General features: G+C 52.8%; 1 protein-coding gene across 1 annotated transcript in view; it reads right to left on the minus strand.

Moving 5' to 3' along the window:
- The window catches only part of COL27A1 (collagen, type XXVII, alpha 1), a gene marked incomplete at its 3' end in the record, with an annotated part of 129,804 nt that overhangs the window by 56,811 nt on the left and 54,128 nt on the right, over positions 1–18,865 (minus strand). The window contains exons 15-21 of the mRNA XM_008583912.1: positions 16,580–16,633; positions 14,345–14,389; positions 6,399–6,452; positions 5,653–5,697; positions 2,109–2,162; positions 780–833; positions 105–158 (exon numbers count right to left, since the gene is read on the minus strand). Coding sequence (XP_008582134.1) covers positions 105–158; positions 780–833; positions 2,109–2,162; positions 5,653–5,697; positions 6,399–6,452; positions 14,345–14,389; positions 16,580–16,633 — 360 coding nt within the window. The remainder of the gene's footprint in view (positions 1–104; positions 159–779; positions 834–2,108; positions 2,163–5,652; positions 5,698–6,398; positions 6,453–14,344; positions 14,390–16,579; positions 16,634–18,865) is intronic.

Consider the following 18,865-nt stretch of genomic DNA (forward strand, 5'->3'; position numbering starts at 1 on the left):
GTGTGACTTCAAGCAAGTCCCTCCCTGTCTCTGGGCCTCAGTTTCCCGAGGACAACACCCACTCCCAACTACAGCCAAACACAGAGAAATGGAGCAAAACATACCTCAGGTCCAGGGGGCCCAGGAAACCCAAGAGATCCTTTGTCTCCAACTTTGCCCTGTGGAAGAGAACAGATTATGGGGAAGGTGAAGGCCCCGCCTTCCACCAGGCCCCCGCATTATCCCCCAGCTGTGGGTGGTTGGAATGGTCAGGTGTGTGTGAATGAAATCTGCCTGGACAACTAGAAGGAGCCATTGTTCAAACTCCACCTCCTGCACTTATTCACCTGGGACCCTGGGATATTCACTTCACCCTTCAGAATCTCAGTTTCCTCATCTATAAAATGGGAGCAATAATAATTCCCTAACTCCTGGGATTGCTGGCAGCTTTCCAAGAAACAGTACGCAAAGGGTCTGATGCACAGGAACACTCACTAAATGACCCCACCACTGTTATTAATAACATCACTATTGTTTACAAGGCATCTGGAGCCCTGGATTCCCGTCAGAGCTCTGTCAGTGAATGAGGCCTGTCTGTGATGCTGGGTGAGTTACTGTCCCTCTGGGCCTCAGTGTCCTCATCTGGAAAATGGGCAAATTGCCATTCCTGCCCTATTCTGCTCACCCCCAGGGCCGCTGCAGGAGGAAGTGAGGTCCTGAATGTGAAAGTGTCCCCAGCCACATTCCATAACCAGTTGGAGACTGTGAGGTTTGGGGCTGTCAGAGGAGAAGATACTTACCGGAGGCCCTGGCTTCCCCCGTGCACCTGGGGACCCTGGCAACCCCTGACTCCCCTGGAAAAGACCCAGAGCAGCTTGGGGTTAGTGAGGAACAGAAATGGCCAGGTGAACACTGCTTGGTCCTCCCTGCTGGCCTGAGGCCTGGAGAATGCCCACGTTTGAGGAGGATGAGCTTCTCCTGTGTTTTCCCTGCAGGCTCCTGCTTGGATCACACGTGCTTGGCACCCCTGTAGGCTGGGCCCCAGCAATGCTAAGGTGAAGCTGTAGTCCCCGCCCAAGCGGCATGGGAGTGGCCTTTATGCCTAGGGGACTCCAGAGCTGGGGCCCAGCAGGAGAAGCAGCCAGGCCTGTGTGGCTCACAACTGGGAGACACCGGGAAGCTGAGTCAGGACAGGCCAGAGAGGAGTGAGGGAGGAGGAAGAAGGAGAGCTGGCCAACATCTGGGCCTCATTGACTGGCTGGGAGAGGTCCAGATGTGGCCACATGGTGCTGGACACACGCAAAGAGGAGCCGGTCTTGGCAGGCCCAAGGCTGGGCTCTGAAGTCAAGGCCACCTCGGTTCATCCCCTTGGTCAATCTGTCAGTAAGGCCCGTTACTCCCTCCCTCCTTCAAACTTGTCCTAAATATTCACTGTTAAGTGCAGGACCCTGAGCCATGCTCCATCAGAGCAGTCTGGGGCCCTGTCCTCAGGGAACTGTCTGGCAGGGGGCTGAGTACAAGTCCCCCAAAACCAGGGGAGAAGGGTGGTACCACAAGTGAGGACAGATGTGCTGCTCAGGGCACTCAGAGAGGAAAACGGTCCCTTTCTGAGAAGGTGGGAAAATGGCCCCTGAGCAGGGTGGTGCAGAGGCTGCGAGGGGTCTGCTCCAGGCGGAGGGTGTTCCAGGTGGGGCAGCGGTGGGCACAAAGGCCTGAGGCACAGGGGACAGGTCTGTGGGGTTGGAGCACAGGACTGTGGAGGGAGGGGCAGGAGAGTGTTAGAGGAACCCGCTAATGGGGGTCCTGAGGGCCTGGGTGGGGAGCCAGGACTTCACCCTGGGAGCAGTAGGGAGCCACGGATGGTGTGTGAGCAGAGCAGAGCTGTGCCCCCAGAAGAGCCTGGTGGCAGTGAGGAAGACGGAAGGAAGAGGCTGGGGGACTGGAAATAAGTCAGGAGGCCACTGAAAAGTGCAGGGAAGAGGTGATGAGAGGGTGGACCAAGGAGAAGATCGGATTCTTTGAAAGGAAGCCATCTCACAGGTGGGGCTGGCCCGTGATGCGCCCTGGGAAAGAAGCCAGGACCAGAACAGGGAAAGGGGTGGGTGGAGGGGAGAGTCTGGTGCAATTACCTTGTCTCCTTGGAATCCAGGATCTCCTGACACACCTGGAACCCCTTGTTCACCCTGAGTACACATCAGCAAAGAAGGTTACGATGGAGACCGTGTGGCTCCAGAAGCCTCCCCCACATCCAGACCCACTGGCAAGGTACAGCTTTGCTGAGGCTGTTCCCAAAGTTGGACCTGACGGGTGGCACACTGTTAGAGTGAAGGACAGGCCACCCAGGAGGGAAGGCAGGCCCTGGAGGGGCACACACTGGCCTGTGTGCAGACCTACCAGGAGTTGCTGAGATGGCTGAACATGCCACTAACAGAGGCTAACCTGTCCAGTGCCACCTGCCTTTCCTGGAGAACAGACACTTGCAGAGAAAGAGAACTGTCTGTTGATCCTTCAACCTCTTCATCATCAACTAATGTTGTCACACAGTGAGGAGGGTGGCCTGTACAATGGACTCCACCCCTGGCTTCTGAGTGTATCTGCCATTGGATACTTTCACCACCACGCTGTGAGCTGTCACTTCGTCCTTCTGTGGGGGTTTCTGTGCCAGCCACCACCTTCAGTCTAAGTCTAATTATCTGCTTTTAACCAGCTATACAGCATGAGAAACCAGATTGCCTGGCTTATTAAGACTGTGTGCAAACAGCAAGTAAACTGGTCTTGACTTAGGTCTGGATGTTTCTTTTCTAAGACTACGTATTGCATAGGCTTGGGGACTCTGATTCTGGCCTGTGGAGGCCTCTTCTGGTCCCTCCCTGTTTTCGGCCATGTGCTGGTAAATGAGCTGTCACAGACCAGATTGGGAGATGTTTCCCCTCAGGGCTGGAACCATGCCACACAGCCCTCACCATTCCCAGCCTTCCATGGTGGGCATGACTGACAGTCCGTGAGCCCCAGGACTCAGAAAACATTCACAGTCCTGGGAGCAGGAGGAAGAATGGAGAGAAAAACCCAGGAGAATCACGTTGTACAGCTAAGGCCATGACCCAGCAGAAGAACTTCCTTGGTAAAACAAAAACCAAAATTTAAAAAAAAAAAAAGTTTTTGAACTTACTTTGGTTTTTCCAATTTGGAAAATCCTGTACAATATCCTGAAGTTTGGGGAACCAAGGAACTTTTTTTTTTTTTTTTTAGATATTCAAAGAAGAAGTGACAGAGTAAAAAAATAAAACAGGAAAAAATGAAAGTTTAAAATGCTCCTAGGAAATCAGCACAATGGATTGGGAGAGAGCTGGGACTGGAGCAGGAGCCCTGGTTCCAGAATGTGCTTCCACGCTGCGAGAGCAAGCCAAGTGGTTGTAGGTGGGATGGAGGCCAGACTGGGTCATGGAAAATCTGGGATTCTAGGATGGAGCAACCACAGAACATGAAGGGATGGCACTGTCATCCCAGGGGGCAGGCGGGGTGTGTGTGTGTGTGCGTGCGTGTGTGTGTGTAGGGGTGTGTGTGTGTGTAGGGTGTGTGTGTGTGTGTGTGTAGGGTGTGTGTGTGTGTAGGGGTGTGTGTGTGTAGGGGTGTGTGTGTGTGTGTGTGTGTGTATGTGTGTTCAGAACAAAAGGTTAAGACCCCTCCCCACCAAAGCTTTCTTTCCTTCTTTTTTTTTTTTTTTTTTTTTTTGCCCCAAAGACATATCTGATTTTCCTGAAACTAGGGGCAGGAAAATAATTCCCCCCCCCTTTTTTTTTCCAGAGCTTTCACGTTTCTAAATGTCCCAGGCAGTGCCCATCAGCCAGCCAGCCGAGTTCTATGTAACACATTTATTTCCATGTTCCTGAAGCAACAGTGAGCAGAGGCCAGCTCTGCAAAGGGGCCTATAAAAAGCTTACTGCTCACACTCCCATTTTCCCCAACTTCCTCTCTCTTTTGTCCATGACTTCAACATTTCCAGAGCGCTGATGTCTGAAGCCTCAGGATAAACAGGTAGGTGCAGGGAACCCCTGCCTCCAACAGAAAGCCCCTTCATCTAGAGAGGGAGGACCCGGGAAGATGGGCTTAGCAGGCAGCAGGACAGAGCTGGGGCTGGAGGATAGCTTGAGTGGGAGAGGCAGAGATGGGCTGCAGCTGGTGGCTGGGGCATGAACAGGAGGAGACAGAAGAGGTGGAAGCAGGTAGAGAAAGGACTGGGGTTAGCACTGCACCGGCTGGCCCCCAAGAGGTGGTGCTGTGTAAATCAATTTGGGTGTGTCCATTTTCACCCAGCAATTCTAGTTGTCTGAGTCCGGGGGCCTGATTTGGTTCTTCCCATAAATCACCAAGTCTCCTTTGATGAGTGTCTTCCCTTTTGGGTCTCAGTTTCCCCAGCTGTGTCAGCACCACACTCACCCAGTGTTTTTTTTTTTCAAAAGATGACCGGTAAGGGGATCTTAACCCTTGACTTGGTATTGTCAGCACCACGCTCACCCAGTGAGCAACCAGCCATCCCTATATGGGATCCGAACCCGTGGCCTTGGTGTTATCATCACCGCACTCTCCCGAGTGAGCCACGGGCTGGCCCATCAGTTTCCCCAGCTGTGAAATGTAGGCACTGGAGGAGGTGACCTCCCAGAACCATGTCAGCTCTGAACTTCTGACCTCAGCTCTGCTTCATGGTGGAAGTCTCTGGAGCCACGTGCCTGAGTTGGAATCCTGTCCCTCTTCTTACCAGCCATGTGGCCTCGGGCAAGTTTCTTATCTCACAGGGGTAGGAGGATTGATGGGTTAATCCATCAGTCCACGTAGAGCACTCATGCCTAGCACATGATACCTGTTGCTATGACTCAGGTGTAGCAGGGGGAAGAGTCACCTGATGACGCGTGTGTGACTATGGAAGCAGCTGAGTAGCCATCACCCCCTCAGATCTCTGGTGGACACATGGAATGCTGCCAGGAAGCCCTCCCACACCCTCATGGGGTCCCTGGTTTGCTAAGAGACAGAGCACGGAGGGCAGGAAGTTGGCCACAGGCAGAGCATAGGGAGGGCTGAGCCCCCGTGTCACTGTCATTCAGATGCTGTCCCAAGTCCTTCTGCCCACCACCACTCTGATCTGGCATTGGGTGAGAGAGTGAGAGTCTAGAGCAGGGCTGTACAGAGGACACAGGATGAGGGGGGCCTCCTCCTGTGGCAGCTGGAGGGGAAGTGGGTCAGGGGCTCAGAGACCTGTCCTGGATTTCCCACGGCATTTTCAGGGCTTGAGCTCCCAATTCCTAGCCATGATGGTTTATGTGCATTTGCTTCCTCCTGTGCCACCCTCCATGCTCCGTGGACCTGCCCTCAAAGCCTAGACCTGGCCTCAGCTCTGCTGTCTGGATTCGGAGACCTACTTTGACTCACCTGCCCTCTCACCTTGATAGCCCCCCACGCTCTATCTGCCAAGGTCTGCAGGCCCTGGGACTATCTTTCTGAGCCCCACCCATAGTGAGCAGGAGGAAACTGGGGGGCACAGATGCACGAGCAGGGGCCAGAGGGGAGGCAGGCAGAAGGCAGGGGAGTGGACCTGGCCAGACACCAGCAGCAGCCTCCAGGCGGAGAGGGGGTGGCATGCAGATAAACCACAGTGCAATAAGGGAGTATTCAGATCACCTTATCACCTTTCAGTCCGGGCTCCCCCACGCTGCCCATCAGTCCCTGCAAGACAAAGGCCCGAGGCCAGCTGTGAGGGGGACTCCAAACCACAGAAGTCAGGAGCCCTGGCTTAAACCCACCAACCGGCTGCAAGACCCCTGCTAGACCCCCCAACCCCCGGCTCAGTGCTTTCATCTGTAAAAGGGGACAATGACTCCCAGGTCACAGGCAAGGGTGTGGATTGAAGGAACTGTGAGAAGGGGCAGTTGACTAGAGAACCACAGCACTGAGGACAAATCCAGAGAAGAGGCACTGATGGGGATGGAAGGGCTTAATGAGCAGTGTCACATGCACGTTGGCCAAATTGGGTCATTCCCTGAACGTGGTCCTAGCAGTTTCACCCTGTCCTTCTGCTCCTTCTCTGGAATAAACCAATTTCACTGGTTTCCCACTATAGTTTCTATGGCCCTGGCAATGTCCCTCAGTGGATTTACAGTGCCCTGAGGCCCGGAAGTATGTTGGACTCATGATCAGCTTGAGGACTGCTGTCCAACAACGATGTCTGGCCTAAATGACAGACAGATGATGACTGGCCCTCAGGCCAGAGAAGAACTAGCTCCTGACCCTTCCAGCTTCTGGCCCCGCACCCCTGCGAGCATCCGCCTGTCCGCCCCTCCCCAACAGCCTCCTTCTTACTGGGCTGAAATGGGCCAGCGGGTGCCCATCTGGGACAAGGCCTGAATTAGGGGGCAGCCCCCATTTACCTTCATGCCCTTGGGTCCTGGGTAGCCAATCGGACCCAACGCTCCCATGTCACCCTGGGAAGAGAAAGAGAAGAAGACACCATGAGGGGTGCCCCACAGGCCGACCTGGGAGGGATGATTCCCAAGGTCCCTGAGGCTGGGCTTTCCAGGTCCCAGTCCTACTGGATTGATGTTGGAATTAGGAATGTTCCTCATTCTGTTTATCTCCACTAAAGTGCTGGAATAAATTTCACTAGATCCCTTCATAAGTTCATTTCTTCTTTGCTGCCCCTCCCCCATCACCACGTCCTTCTATCCCATAAATACGAGATACTTTTATCCTGTATTAGATTCTTTACATCCCATTCCAGCTAAGGGATTCGGGGCCTTTCATTTGACTTCTTTGGACCTCAGTCTCACTCTTTATAAAGTAGGGACAATAATGCCTCCCCCCAGAGCTGCTGCAAGAGTTAAATGCAGCATAAAGAGGAGCTAGCTTTGATTCTTCTAGCCAAGGAAGGGGAGGCATTTCTTGCATCCGAGAACCTCGGCCATCTCCTTGGGAGAGCAGCTAATAAGGAGTGGGCTGTCAATCCCAGAAGCCCCAGAGTTGGAGACGGACACAGTAGGACACTAAGATCAACTGGTAGACCCTGGACCTACCACAGGTTGGAGACCCAGGTTCAGATCAGATTAGACTGTCCAAGGCAGGAACAGCAGAGCTGCTAGACCTGGAAAGCCAAGTTCCCTTCACACGTGCCTTCAGTGAGAGGCCTCAGTGCACGTCAGAGTCACAACACCTGGTCTCACTCTCCTCTGAGACTTACTCATTGTGTGATTTGGGGGCACTTAATCTCCCCACGCCTCAGTTTCCTCACGTAACAAATAGGAATTAACATTGCTATGTACCTCCTAGCGCTGTTTCAAGGAGTAACTGATTTAACATGTATCAATTCTGGGCAAAGTCTGGAGGCATTCTGGTTGTCACAATTTAAGGGGTGCTACTGGCATCTAGTGGGTGAAGGCCAGGGATGCTGCTAAACATCCTGCAATGCACAGGACAGCCCCCCAACAAATAATTATCCAGCCCAAAATGTCGATGATGCTGAGGTCAGGAAACTCTGGCCTAAAGGAGGGACTAAATTTCCCTTCAAAGCCCACCCTCTTTCTCTCAGATCTCTTCACTGTCCCACCCTATCACTACCGCCCTCAGCCATGGGCATAACATGAAGGCTGCATCCAGAAAAAGGGAGACCCAGAACATACTCTCTTCTCTCCCTTGTCCGTCCTCTGTAACTGACCTAAGTGACTGGCTGCTGTGTCGCCTCAACGCACTCAACCTCTCTGGGCCTCAGTTTCCCACTACCCCGCATCAGGAGGCCCCTGGCAAGAGCTGTAAGGTGGGGCACAGCTCAGAAGCACTGGAGGATCAGTGGCTGCCCCAGGTACCAGGCTCGAGAACGGGGACTCAAGTTCCTGCCAGAGCTGCCTGGAGACGTCTCAGAGGGAGGCCCAATGGAGAATGAGACACCCCGAGGCCTGTGCAGTGAAACGCCCCTGAGGAGAGGCGGGGAAGGCAGGACTTCACAGACGGCAGCCGGGCCTGGCTGAGGCGATGCCGATTCTCCCTCCCCACTACCAGAATGACTGGAGTCCGACCTCGGCCCTGTCAGGGACTGGCTGTGTGATCTGGGCAAATACTTGCCCTCTCTGGACTTCAAAACCTCTTAGTTGAGTCTTGGCTAAGAAATTCTGCTTTCAGTTCCATCAAGTGGTCTTCTCTGAGAAGACGAGGACTCAGTTTACCAGGGGATGACAATACTGCAAACGACGCCAGCGCTGGGCACCGCGCTAAGCACTTGACAGGCCTCAGCTTGGCTATTCCTCAGGACAGGCCTTAAAGATAAGTTCTATTCCCATTTTATAGATGAGAGAATGTAGGCTCTGAGAGGTGAGGGCTTGGGCAGAGTCACAGCCCTTCACCTGAGACAGGCTGTCTCCAGAGCTTCTAGGCAGTTCTGAGGTAGTCTTTGGAGAGGAGGGAGAGAACTGCCCAGGGCGAGGCTGGAGCCAGAGGAAAAGCCAGCCTTTCTGAGAGTTGCCTTTCCACAGGCCCCTCTGGCCATGGCTTCTCTCCCCATCTCTCTTCCTGGATGAAAGAGCCAGGGGTGGCCCGCCCAGAGTTCCCCGTGGTGCACAAATAAATAGAGCGGGCAGGCTGTGCTGGGGGAGGCTGCTCCAACTGGGCCCGGGCCGCGGGCAGAGGACCAGCCAGCAGCTCCAGGAACACGGCTCGCTCTTCCTCACGCCAGGCCCGAAGCCGGCTTGTTGTGTGGGGACTGAACGCTGCACATGCCGGATGACAGCAACGCAGCCCCACACCCCACAGGGCCCACTCACTGCCTCTGCAGGCCTCTCTAGAGGGGCCTGTGTGTGGTGGGGGCCGGGACCTGGTGTGGACATCCAACCCCAAGGGGGAAGGAATCCCGGAAAAGGGACACTGGCTGCAGGGCACACCTGGGGATAGTGGAGACTTGTGTGGGGTAGGGCTTCCCTGTGTCAGGAGGCCCCCAGACTGGGCTATAAAAGCATTTGGGGGAGGAACAGAGAAAACGTCAGGCCACCACTCCTTGCAGAGCAGTGGAGCCCCTGTACAGATTGCAGAGCATCTGTCTGCTGAGCGTGAGACACTCTCAAGGAAGCTTGGCCAGAGACACACAGAATGTCGTGTCCCCACAAGGAAGAACAGTAAGTAACGTCCTTAATTTGGATCCTGTTTCCACTTTTCTCTAGGCTCGCAGGCACCATGCTACACGATTTGCCTTCATCTCGCTGACTCCCACCAAGAAGACGATCAGCAGCATCCGCCACCATTTAAAGAGCCCCTGCTGTGTGCCACACACCGTGCTAGCCACTACAAACCCTTGTTAACAACAGCTGCTGAATGTTACTTGGGCGCTTATGCCATGCCAGGGATGGTGACAGCAGCTCGGACACTCACAGCTGCTCGTGGGAACTCCATGAGGTCAGCACCACTGTCGGTCCTATTCCATTCTATAGATGAGAAAACTGAAGCTTAGAGAGAGGGGAAGTCACCTGCCCAAGATTGATCAAGTAGGGAGCAGAGGCAGGACCAGAACCCAGGTCTGTCTGTCTGAGCACAGTCCACACTCACATGCCCGGGTTGACAGTTGACTCCAGTTAAGGACTCGAGCTCGCTTTCCTTATTGCTGTCACTCACACATGACAAGGTGTGAGGACAGGCTTGAGATTCAGAAACAGGTGTGAGTCCTGCTCCCCCAAATGCCTGCAGCTGTCCAGGCTGTGATTTGCTAGGGGCCCCTGGAGGAAAACCTGGGGTGCTGGCAGGGCCTCCCTCACACATGGCTAACCTTCCCTCCCTGCCATTCCTCTCTAGCTGTGACATACTCAGCCACTGGCGCACCCCCAGACCCTGGCTCAAGCTGTTTCCTATACCTGGAGTACTCCGCTGCCACTCACATTAACATCCATTTGTGCTTCGGTCCCCAGTGCCAAGAAGACTTCCCTGACCCCAGAGCCCAGGTGGTACCCCTGCTCTCAGGTCTAGACTCCGTGCCTTTCACTCGTGGCCCTTCCCACACTGACCGTCATTTAGGTGAGTGCCTATGGGGCCACCGCCTGTCCGGCCACCAGACCAAGGACCTCAGTTCTGTGATCCTGGCACAAAGCATAGCCCCTAGGGGATGCTTGATAAAAGTGGCTTAACAAATGGTGGAAAGAAACCTGCACTATCTCATGTACAAGCCCTCGAAGCAACTGCCTGTGATGGTGAGAATGCCAGGCAGATTAGGGGCGGGGCCCTGGGGGCTGTGGCCAGTCTCGGCTCCTGTGTGGTCTTACTAAACACCATCTCTCACACCACAATGGCCCCTGGCACTGCCCAGTCCATGCTCTCACACATCCGTTGTCAGCTCAGCACAGAGGTCTTGCAGAGCTGGCAATATGGTGCAGCAGGGAAGAGCGTGAGCTGTGGAGACAGGCCCGGGTCTACCTTACTGGCTGTGTGACCTTGGGCAGGTGCTTCACCCTCTCTGAGACTCAGTTTCCTTAACTGTAAAATGGTGATCCCACTCCCTACTCTCAGAGGGCTGTTGTGACAATGAAATACTTAACTCTGGGTCAGGCACAAGAGGGTTTGGTAAATGTCAGCTAGTAGCTGACCTTGCTTTTTAGAGGAAGAAACAAAGACAGAAGATCATTCAGTGACAGAATATGGTGGACTAGTCCACTGTACACCCCATGCTGGGTGTTTGGCTGTCTCACATGTTCTTTGAGTCTCATTAAATGGAGGAACCAAAATTCCCTCTGTGTCACTCTGAACAAAAAAGACAGAAATGGTCTTTGTTGAGCAAATTCTGGAAGCAGGCACAGTTTTCTTGAGGGCCAGCCAAAGGGTTTCAATTACTCAAAGGGGGCTGTTTTGAGGCACTCTCACCTCCGAGGCTGGAAGGGGCCACTGGCAGTTTATTGGGATTGGGGACACACAGGACTGGGTTACAAGTCTGTCCCTTCCACTTCCTAGCTGGCGACCTCAGGCGTGGTGAGGCTTCCACAGCCTGATGCATGTCAAGCACACACACAGCAGACAGACGCTCAATAAATGTTAGTCTGTCCTCTCTCGCCCTTCCTCCCGGCTGCAAGGACCCGGGGGACAGGGGGAAGGCTCGGCTTCAGTCTGCATGCAAATTGCTCCAGCTGACTAGACAGAAGGCATTGAATAAATTTGAATCTCCACTGACATGATTATCAATACATGGAATTCCCATTTGCTCAGCTAAAAACCCACATCCTCTGGAAAACCATAGGTGACTCACGATCCCTCTTCCTCTTTAACTCCTGGTTAGAAAATTTCTTTCTTTTCCAATTCTTTGGGGAAACTAACTTTTTCCCAGGCACAGAAACTGCTGTTCCCAAAATTCCAGGGTGGGCAGGGGTACTGGTTTGGGGAGCAGTGGTGACTTGGTGGGCTCAGGGCCAGCCTGTGACCGCCAGGGACAAGGAGAGAGGGAACTTCACCTTGGCAGTGAAGGGAATCTAAAAATGGGAGAAATGAGGCTGAAAGTGGCCAGAGAAAAATACGGGGCAAGAGGGAGGAACAGGCAGAACAGATCAGCTCGCTGGGAAGAGGCAATGCCCCACGGGCACAGGGTCTGAGAAATGCAGGAATGCCAGGAGCTCTGCCCCCCGCTCAGGCCCCTCAGAAGGGGGCAGGACAGGACCGTCCTGGACTAGGAGTCGGGAGTTATGGCCTCCCACCAGGACTCCATCCTCTCCTGCCTGCATGTGACCTTGACCAAGGGCTTCAGTTTTTCCATCTGCCAAATGGGATTCTCCTAAGAGACGCTGTGAATTAGGGTTGCAAGACTGGACAAATAAAAAGACAGGATGCCCAGTTAAATCTGAATGTCAGATAAACAATGAATGATATTTTAGTATAAATGTGTTCTAACTATTGCATCTGACATTCAGATTCCACTGGGCATCCTGTCTTTCATCCAGCAACCCTAACTATGGAGCACAGAGGAGAGCACAGATACGAAAGAGCTCTGTGCAGAACCAGGAAGCCAAGGGCTGTGATGGCAAAGGCTGGTCTCCAGAATCTGTGTTTATTCAGCCAGGCGACTTTCTTGTCCCTCTCAGGACCAAAACTGGTGGACATTGGGACAATGACAAATAGGAACATGTACCAAGGATGACAGCCAGGATATGTAAACATCCCTTCAGAAAAGCTGTGGGGACTGGGATTGTTTAGCTTACAGAAGGAGTCTTGGGAGGAACAGACAACAGCCACCTTTACACCTCCAACAGCTTCTGCCAGGGACAGCAAGGATGATTTGGGCACAATACACAGGAAAACATTGAACAATGAGAGCTCTGTCAAACAAACTGGGCTCCAGAGAGGAAGGGAGTTTCTGACACCAGAAGTGTTCAAATTGGAATTTAATGACTATATGACCAAGATGCTCCAGAAAGGATTCCTGCTGGGCTTAGAGAGGACTGGATTAGAAGACTTCTAGAGAGTTCTCTAACTGTCATTGCAGATATTTCTTTTTTAAAAGCATCTAGGTCAGCTCCTTGTGCCAAAGAAGGTGCCTGCAAAGTCCTGTTGAATGGACATCAGGGATGACAAATGTATGACTCATGTGTCGACACTTCCTAATCCCCAGCCAAGGCAGACATTGCTAATCAATTGCAACACCCTCTCCCACTGCGTTCCAATGTGACTTTGAAATCTTTCTCAGTTCAGCAATTCAGATAGCTGCTACCACACATAAAATACCATATGTGTGTGTAATATAATAAAATAATGATAAAACAAGCTATAATTATTATAACTAATCCTTCTTGAGTGCTTACTATGTACTAGGCATGTCATATGTATTAGTTTATTTAAATCCTCACAACCATCCTCCAACTTAGGCACTCATATTATCCCCATTTTACAGATGAAGAAATTGAGGCACAGGGAGGTTAAGAAATTTGATCAGGATTTCAATTAAATGAGTGGTAGAGTTAGGATTTGAACCCAGGCGGTCCAGTTCCAGGGATTGCCCTCTTATCACTGGACTGGACTAGACTGTGTGTACCTGTGGCTCTAACAAGAATGGGTACAATGTCCCATTTTATAGAAAGGGTCCCTAAGGCTCAAGGAAGTGAAGCCATAACTAAAGTTCACAAGCCAGGAGGTGACAAGGACAAGATTCGGACTCAGGTTGATGTGACTTTGTACCCCTCTTCATCCTGGCCCTGCTCCCACCCACCTGAGCAGGAGCAGATTGCCACTGGGGGCCTCTGGATCTTCCGACCAGGACTGGCCTCCCTTGAGTAAAGGGGTCCCCCAACTCCCTCTGGGGCTTTCTCCAGCCTCCCTCTGAGTGGAAGTTCTTGGCACACTTGCTGGAGTGGCAAAGTTGGGAGCCCATTTGTCAAGCTAGGGGACAGTCTACTTGTGTCCCTCGATGGCCCCTCAGACTCAAACCATATGAGGAATGACCCACAGGACAGAGCGGTGGGGAGGGTGCTCCTAGAGTCATTTCCTGGGCTCTAGCCTCTTACTGGACCTTGGATCCAAGCCCAAGGTCAAGACTCACCCCTTGAAGGTCCACCATCATGGGGCCCTGGTTTTGGCTAATAGAACCACTTGTCAAGGCCTACCCAACCTGGATGGAGTCAGAGGTCAGCTCATCTTCCTCTTCCCTGAGTACAGGCCTCTATCAGTCCTGGGCATTTCAGGAGGTAATAATAATAATTAATATAACAATATTTTCCACCAAGTGAGCATTTACCGAGTGCCAGATCCTGTGCCAAAGACTGTACATATGATGCCTCATTTAATACTCACAACCACTCCAAGAGGACTCTACTATCATCTCCATTTTACAGATGAGGAAACTAAGGCTCAGGAAGGGTAAGTGACTTAGCGCAGATCACACAGCCAGGATGTGGAAAACCTGGGACTTGAACCCAGGCAGTCTGGCTCCAAAGTCAATGCTTGACAAAAAGGGTAAAGAAGACTACCCAGCGTGACCAAGAGGCTCAGCTCCTCTGCCGGCCACCTCCTCCCTCGGGACCTGAAGCACTTCACCTGTTGAATGGGCATGCCATCACCTGCCCAGACCTCCCTTGCAGAGAGATGGACATGCAGCAGGTGAGAGAGCACACTGGCAGTCTCATGCTCCAAGTGCCCATTCCCATTTAACTAATGAGGAAACAGGCTCAGAGAAGGTAGGTGACCCACCTGAGGCCACACAGCAGGGCATTCCTCCCTTAGTCCCCTGTCTGTCCTGCTTCCCGGGCCCCTCCTGGGGTTTTTTAGCGAGGGGCCATTTCAACCTCCCCTGCAGGGCCTGTTGCTTGCTCCCAACACCCTGGCTCCACCCTGCCTCTATCCCTGGCCCCCCGCCCCCAGGCATCTGTGTACTTACAATGAGGCCGGGGACTCCTGGGGGCCCTGGCAGGCCCAATTCTCCCTGCAAATAGAGACCAAGGTGGTTACTTGCCCTGTCTTCCTCCAGGGCCCCTCCATCCATGCCATTCTGCATGAGGGCACCTAGCAGGATCTTTCAGAGCTGACCATTCTTTATTCCTGACCACAGACTCCTGTGACTTTCTTGAGCCTGGCCTGGAGTTTGGACCACACCCCTCCCCATCTGCCATCAGCTTTCCACATCTGTAAAATGGGGAGGCTGGACTTCCAAGCCCAATGTCGTCCAATTATAAGTATGACAGAACTGGTGGAATCCTGATCTTGGTAATAAAGATGTGCCAGGTGCTTGGCATTCTCACTTTACAATCAGGGAAACTGAGGCCTAAGAGGGTAAGTGATTTGCCAAGGTCAGGTGCAAGGAGATAACGCAGCCATGAGGACTCCCAGCTGAGAACCACCAGGCCAGCCTCCCTCCCTCTCTCAGCCAGAAGGGGCTGGGGCCCTTGGAGCGTCCTTCCCATCCCAGCTCTCAGGCTTCCTCCTTCCAGGGCTCCAAGATGCTAAAAGAGCTCTTGCCTGGAGTCAGGAGATAAGACTGTGTATGTGATTTACCCCCCTAAACCTCGGTTTCCTCATCGCTAAAAATGGATCTTCCATTGCTGCACAAGGAAAGACAAGTGGAGGGCTTTGGTTCAAGTTCAAAATGGAAAGGCGTGAATAAAAATAAGGAGCTCTAGAAATTGTGATTAGCAATGAGAATTGCCAACATCCCCCAGGGGGTTTGTCTTCCTTCATTGGTTCAATCCTGGGGCTGCCCAGACAGATGGGAGGTCATCTCTACAGCCACCCAGAAGGAAACAAGGAGCTAAGAAGCAGCCTTGGCTTTAAAATGAGGAAACTGAGGCTCAGCAAAGGGAAGCGACTTGTCCAAGGTCACTCAGCAACTTTGTGGCAGAGCTGAGACCAGACCATGAGTATAAAGCCATCCCTGCCCCTTCCCCAGGCAACTTCCAGGATGACATCGCATATTGTGAAGGCTAATCTAATAAGTGAGGTGTTGCTGGGAAGGCTGGGCTCTCTCCCTCCATGCCTTTGCTGGTGCTCCTTCCTCCACCTGGAGGAGAAACACCTCCTTCCTCCCTCCTCCACGGCACCTGGGACCTCTTTGATCCCACCCATCCCACTGCATCTTCTGCGATGTACTGGGGTGGTAGCCTGTAAGCGCCTCGAGGGCAGGGACTGTGCCCTGCTATTACCTGGTACTTTATATAGCTCCATCCACTGAACACTTGCAGTGACCTGAACACCTTCCCTCCCCTCATTTCATTCTCATGACAGACCTCTGAGGCTGGCCCCATTTACAGATAAGGAAACAGAGATTCAGAGAGGTGAACCAATTTGCCCAAGTTCACGTGCCTGGCAAGTAGCACAGCAGAATCCAAACCCAGGTCCATCTGGCTCTGGGGGCTTTAAACCCGAAGGTAGCCTGGCTGGGTCAGCCTTGGGGAACACTTGTGGAACTAAACTAGCATGGAATTGAGAGCTGATTATGGGTCCAATGGCACCTCTGCAGAGGGCACAGCTGGCTACCACTGCTCAGGCTGGAAGCCCCAAGGAGAGATGCGGACCATGGCAGGTGTTCCAAAGAGCTCTGGGTGTGTCTGCACTCCAGGCTGAGAACGAACACTTTCTCCCACAGGGCCTGGAGCCTGGGAGGGGAAGAGAAAGGCAGACTCAGCTCCCCAGGGCAGGCTGACCTGGCTCCTCCATTAACAGAGCTCAAGCCTCGAATTATTTACAAACTCTATAAACACGCCTGTAGTGGAAATTCCTCTGGAACTCAGCTCTTCTCTCCAAACAGGGCCTGCAAACCATTTGCTTTCTCAGGCCACTGCCGGCCCATAAACATTTCTGATGCTTTGTAAGATGGCAGCAACCAGAGCCTCTCCAGTGGGGAGTGACCTTCCTAAGTTGTGGGGATGGGGTGCAGCCTGGGGCTTTGGGCCCAGGGGCTCACTGGGCTGGGGACTCTCCTAGGGGGTCACAGGGCATCCATGGTAGACAGAAGCCTGGGGTTCAGAAAGGTCATGTAATTTGTCCAAGGACACCTAGTTAGGAGGTCATAGGGCTGGGATTTGACCCAGGTCTGTCTGACCCCAAAGCTTGGGCTCTAAAACCTGCTGTGCGTTCACTCTGAATCTCTTCTCTATTCCAAAAGACTTGAAATACTTACAGGGTTTCCATCCAGTCCTGGAGGGCCTCTTTCTCCAAAGTCTCCAGGAAATCCCTGAGAGAGAACAAACATCTGTAGGTTAGTGTTTATATCTGCAGGGTGGCTTTGATCCAGACCCCAGGGAACACAAGGACAATGTCCCCAAGCAGTCTCACTACTTGTTTCAGGGCAGGCAGTGGGGTCCTGAGGTTACCCCCTGCCCTCAACAAACACCCACACATAAAGAACTTCTCAGGGATAGGCTACCGTGGAGGGGCCATGGCCAGGGACCCCTCTTCTTTTCTACTCAGAGTCTCTGTAAAGAAAACAGTACCCAGTTCCCAGCATGGAAATGTCAACCCCCCAATCCAGGACCTGGTCCCAATGAAGTGAGAAGGACATTAACTGGGGTTGGGAAGCCAGGTCTAGGTCTGGACAAGCCACTGATTTGCTGAGAGTTTTAAGAGCATCCTCTTCCCCTGTGAGCCTCAGTTTCCCCACTGGACAAAGAGAAGAAGGCCTCTGTGGCATTTTCCAGCTCAGACCTTCTGTGATTGTGATGAATTCTTCAAAAACCACCCAGTGGAATCATAATCCCCATTTTACAGATAAATTAAGTGAGACTGAGAAGGGGTAAGTGGCAAGGTCACACAAGGTCACACCGCTGGGAAATGTTAGCACGGCCTCTACAGGTGCGTTTCGGGAGCTCAGAGGCTGAGCCACCCAGTCCAGGCAGCTCTGGCCCCCGCCCCTTCCCTGACCCCACTCTGGAGGCCACTCCACACTCTCTGGGGAGACAGGCAGCTGGAAAAACATCAGCTGTGGGGACACCTCCGGGGTCCAGGGGGAGAACTCCACTCCTACTTCAAAAGGAAAAGAAAGCCCTCAAATTTAGAATTTGGGGAAACCTATACTCCTCTTCTCCTTGAATTCAAATCATTGTTTTTCCAGGGAAATTGAATAAAAAACAAAGCACATGTTTTCCTGACCAAGTCCTGAGCTGCTCAAACAGTAAAGATATCCTCATGGAGGATAATCTTGGTTTGGGCTTCTAATACTGTTAGAGGAACCCAGCATGTAGATTCAACCAAAAAGACCAAGCCTCAAAACAAAACCCAAACCAATTGCAAAGTCTCTATTGGCTGAGCAAAACGACCTTGAAATGTGCATGTGTCAGGGCCTTTGGCTTTGGACTTGCCCTGGCCCGCAATTCTACTCCCTTCGAATCCTTCCTCTGTCAGGAAGCCCTTTTGGAACAGAAGGGTAGGGGTTGATGTTTAGCCCCCAGAAGATGTGGTTTCATTCAGACATCGAGAGGAGAAAATGAGGACCCAATAGATTTGAATCAAGCTGCCACTCTTACACACAAAACGTCACTTGCGTTTGACATCCGCCCTTGAGGGAAAGGCTCCACTTAAGAGATGGGGAAGTCGAGGCTCAGATGGGAAACGTCACTTGGCCAAGGCCATAAAGCCAGTTTGTGGCAGAGTTGAGCCCAAATCCCACCTCTCTGGAGTCTGATATGTTCATTTGAGCCATGCACAGGCAAAGCCTGGCATGTAGAAGCTGTGCCCGACTGGTTGCACAGGATGCAGAAAGATGTGTGTGTGCGTGTGTGTGTGTGTGTGTGTGTGTGTGTGTGTGTGTGTGTGTGAGTGCAGGCCCATCTCCAGCTCATGTCTTTGTGGGGGCACATCTGACCCTACCCAAGCTACCTCTCCGCACATCCTTGGGGTCTCGCCTGGCAAATTCTAGCCTCCCCTCAATCTGACCCCTCTTTGTCATGCTGTAAGGTAGAACCCCCTCACCTCCTGCAACAAGAGACATCAGCCCATTGGGCTGTGGTCAGGGGTGCTTCCTGAAGGCATGGACTTCCCACCTCTAACCTTTGGACGTTGGGGTGAAGGGGCCTGGCAGGAGAGGAGGGCAACTCCTCAGGGGACAAGGGGGATGCTGTCCAGCTGGGCACTTGCCTGACTCCATGTGGCCCACAAGGGGCAGGACTCGAGAAGTCCCTGCTTTGTTTTTCAAATCCAGTGTCTGGAGTCGGCCCACGGATTAGCCCTGGCTCTCCTCCAGGCTGGCTGCATGACCCTGGACCCTGGGTCCCGCTCAGGTTGAGGGTGTGTGATCTCTAAGGACCCTTTCAGCTTGGCCCAACGCCTAGACAAGGCGTGAGAAGGAGATTATTCCTTTGAGCACAGGAATATCACCAGCCTGGGGCAAGATGGAGACCTTAACAGTGTCCCCCTGCCCCCAGGCACCCATCTTGGCTGTGATTCCCAATATATTCACACCCAGCAGCCA

Source organism: Galeopterus variegatus, unplaced genomic scaffold (genome assembly GCF_000696425.1).
Source record: "Galeopterus variegatus unplaced genomic scaffold, G_variegatus-3.0.2 Scaffold3081, whole genome shotgun sequence".
Lineage (NCBI taxonomy): Eukaryota > Metazoa > Chordata > Mammalia > Dermoptera > Cynocephalidae > Galeopterus > Galeopterus variegatus.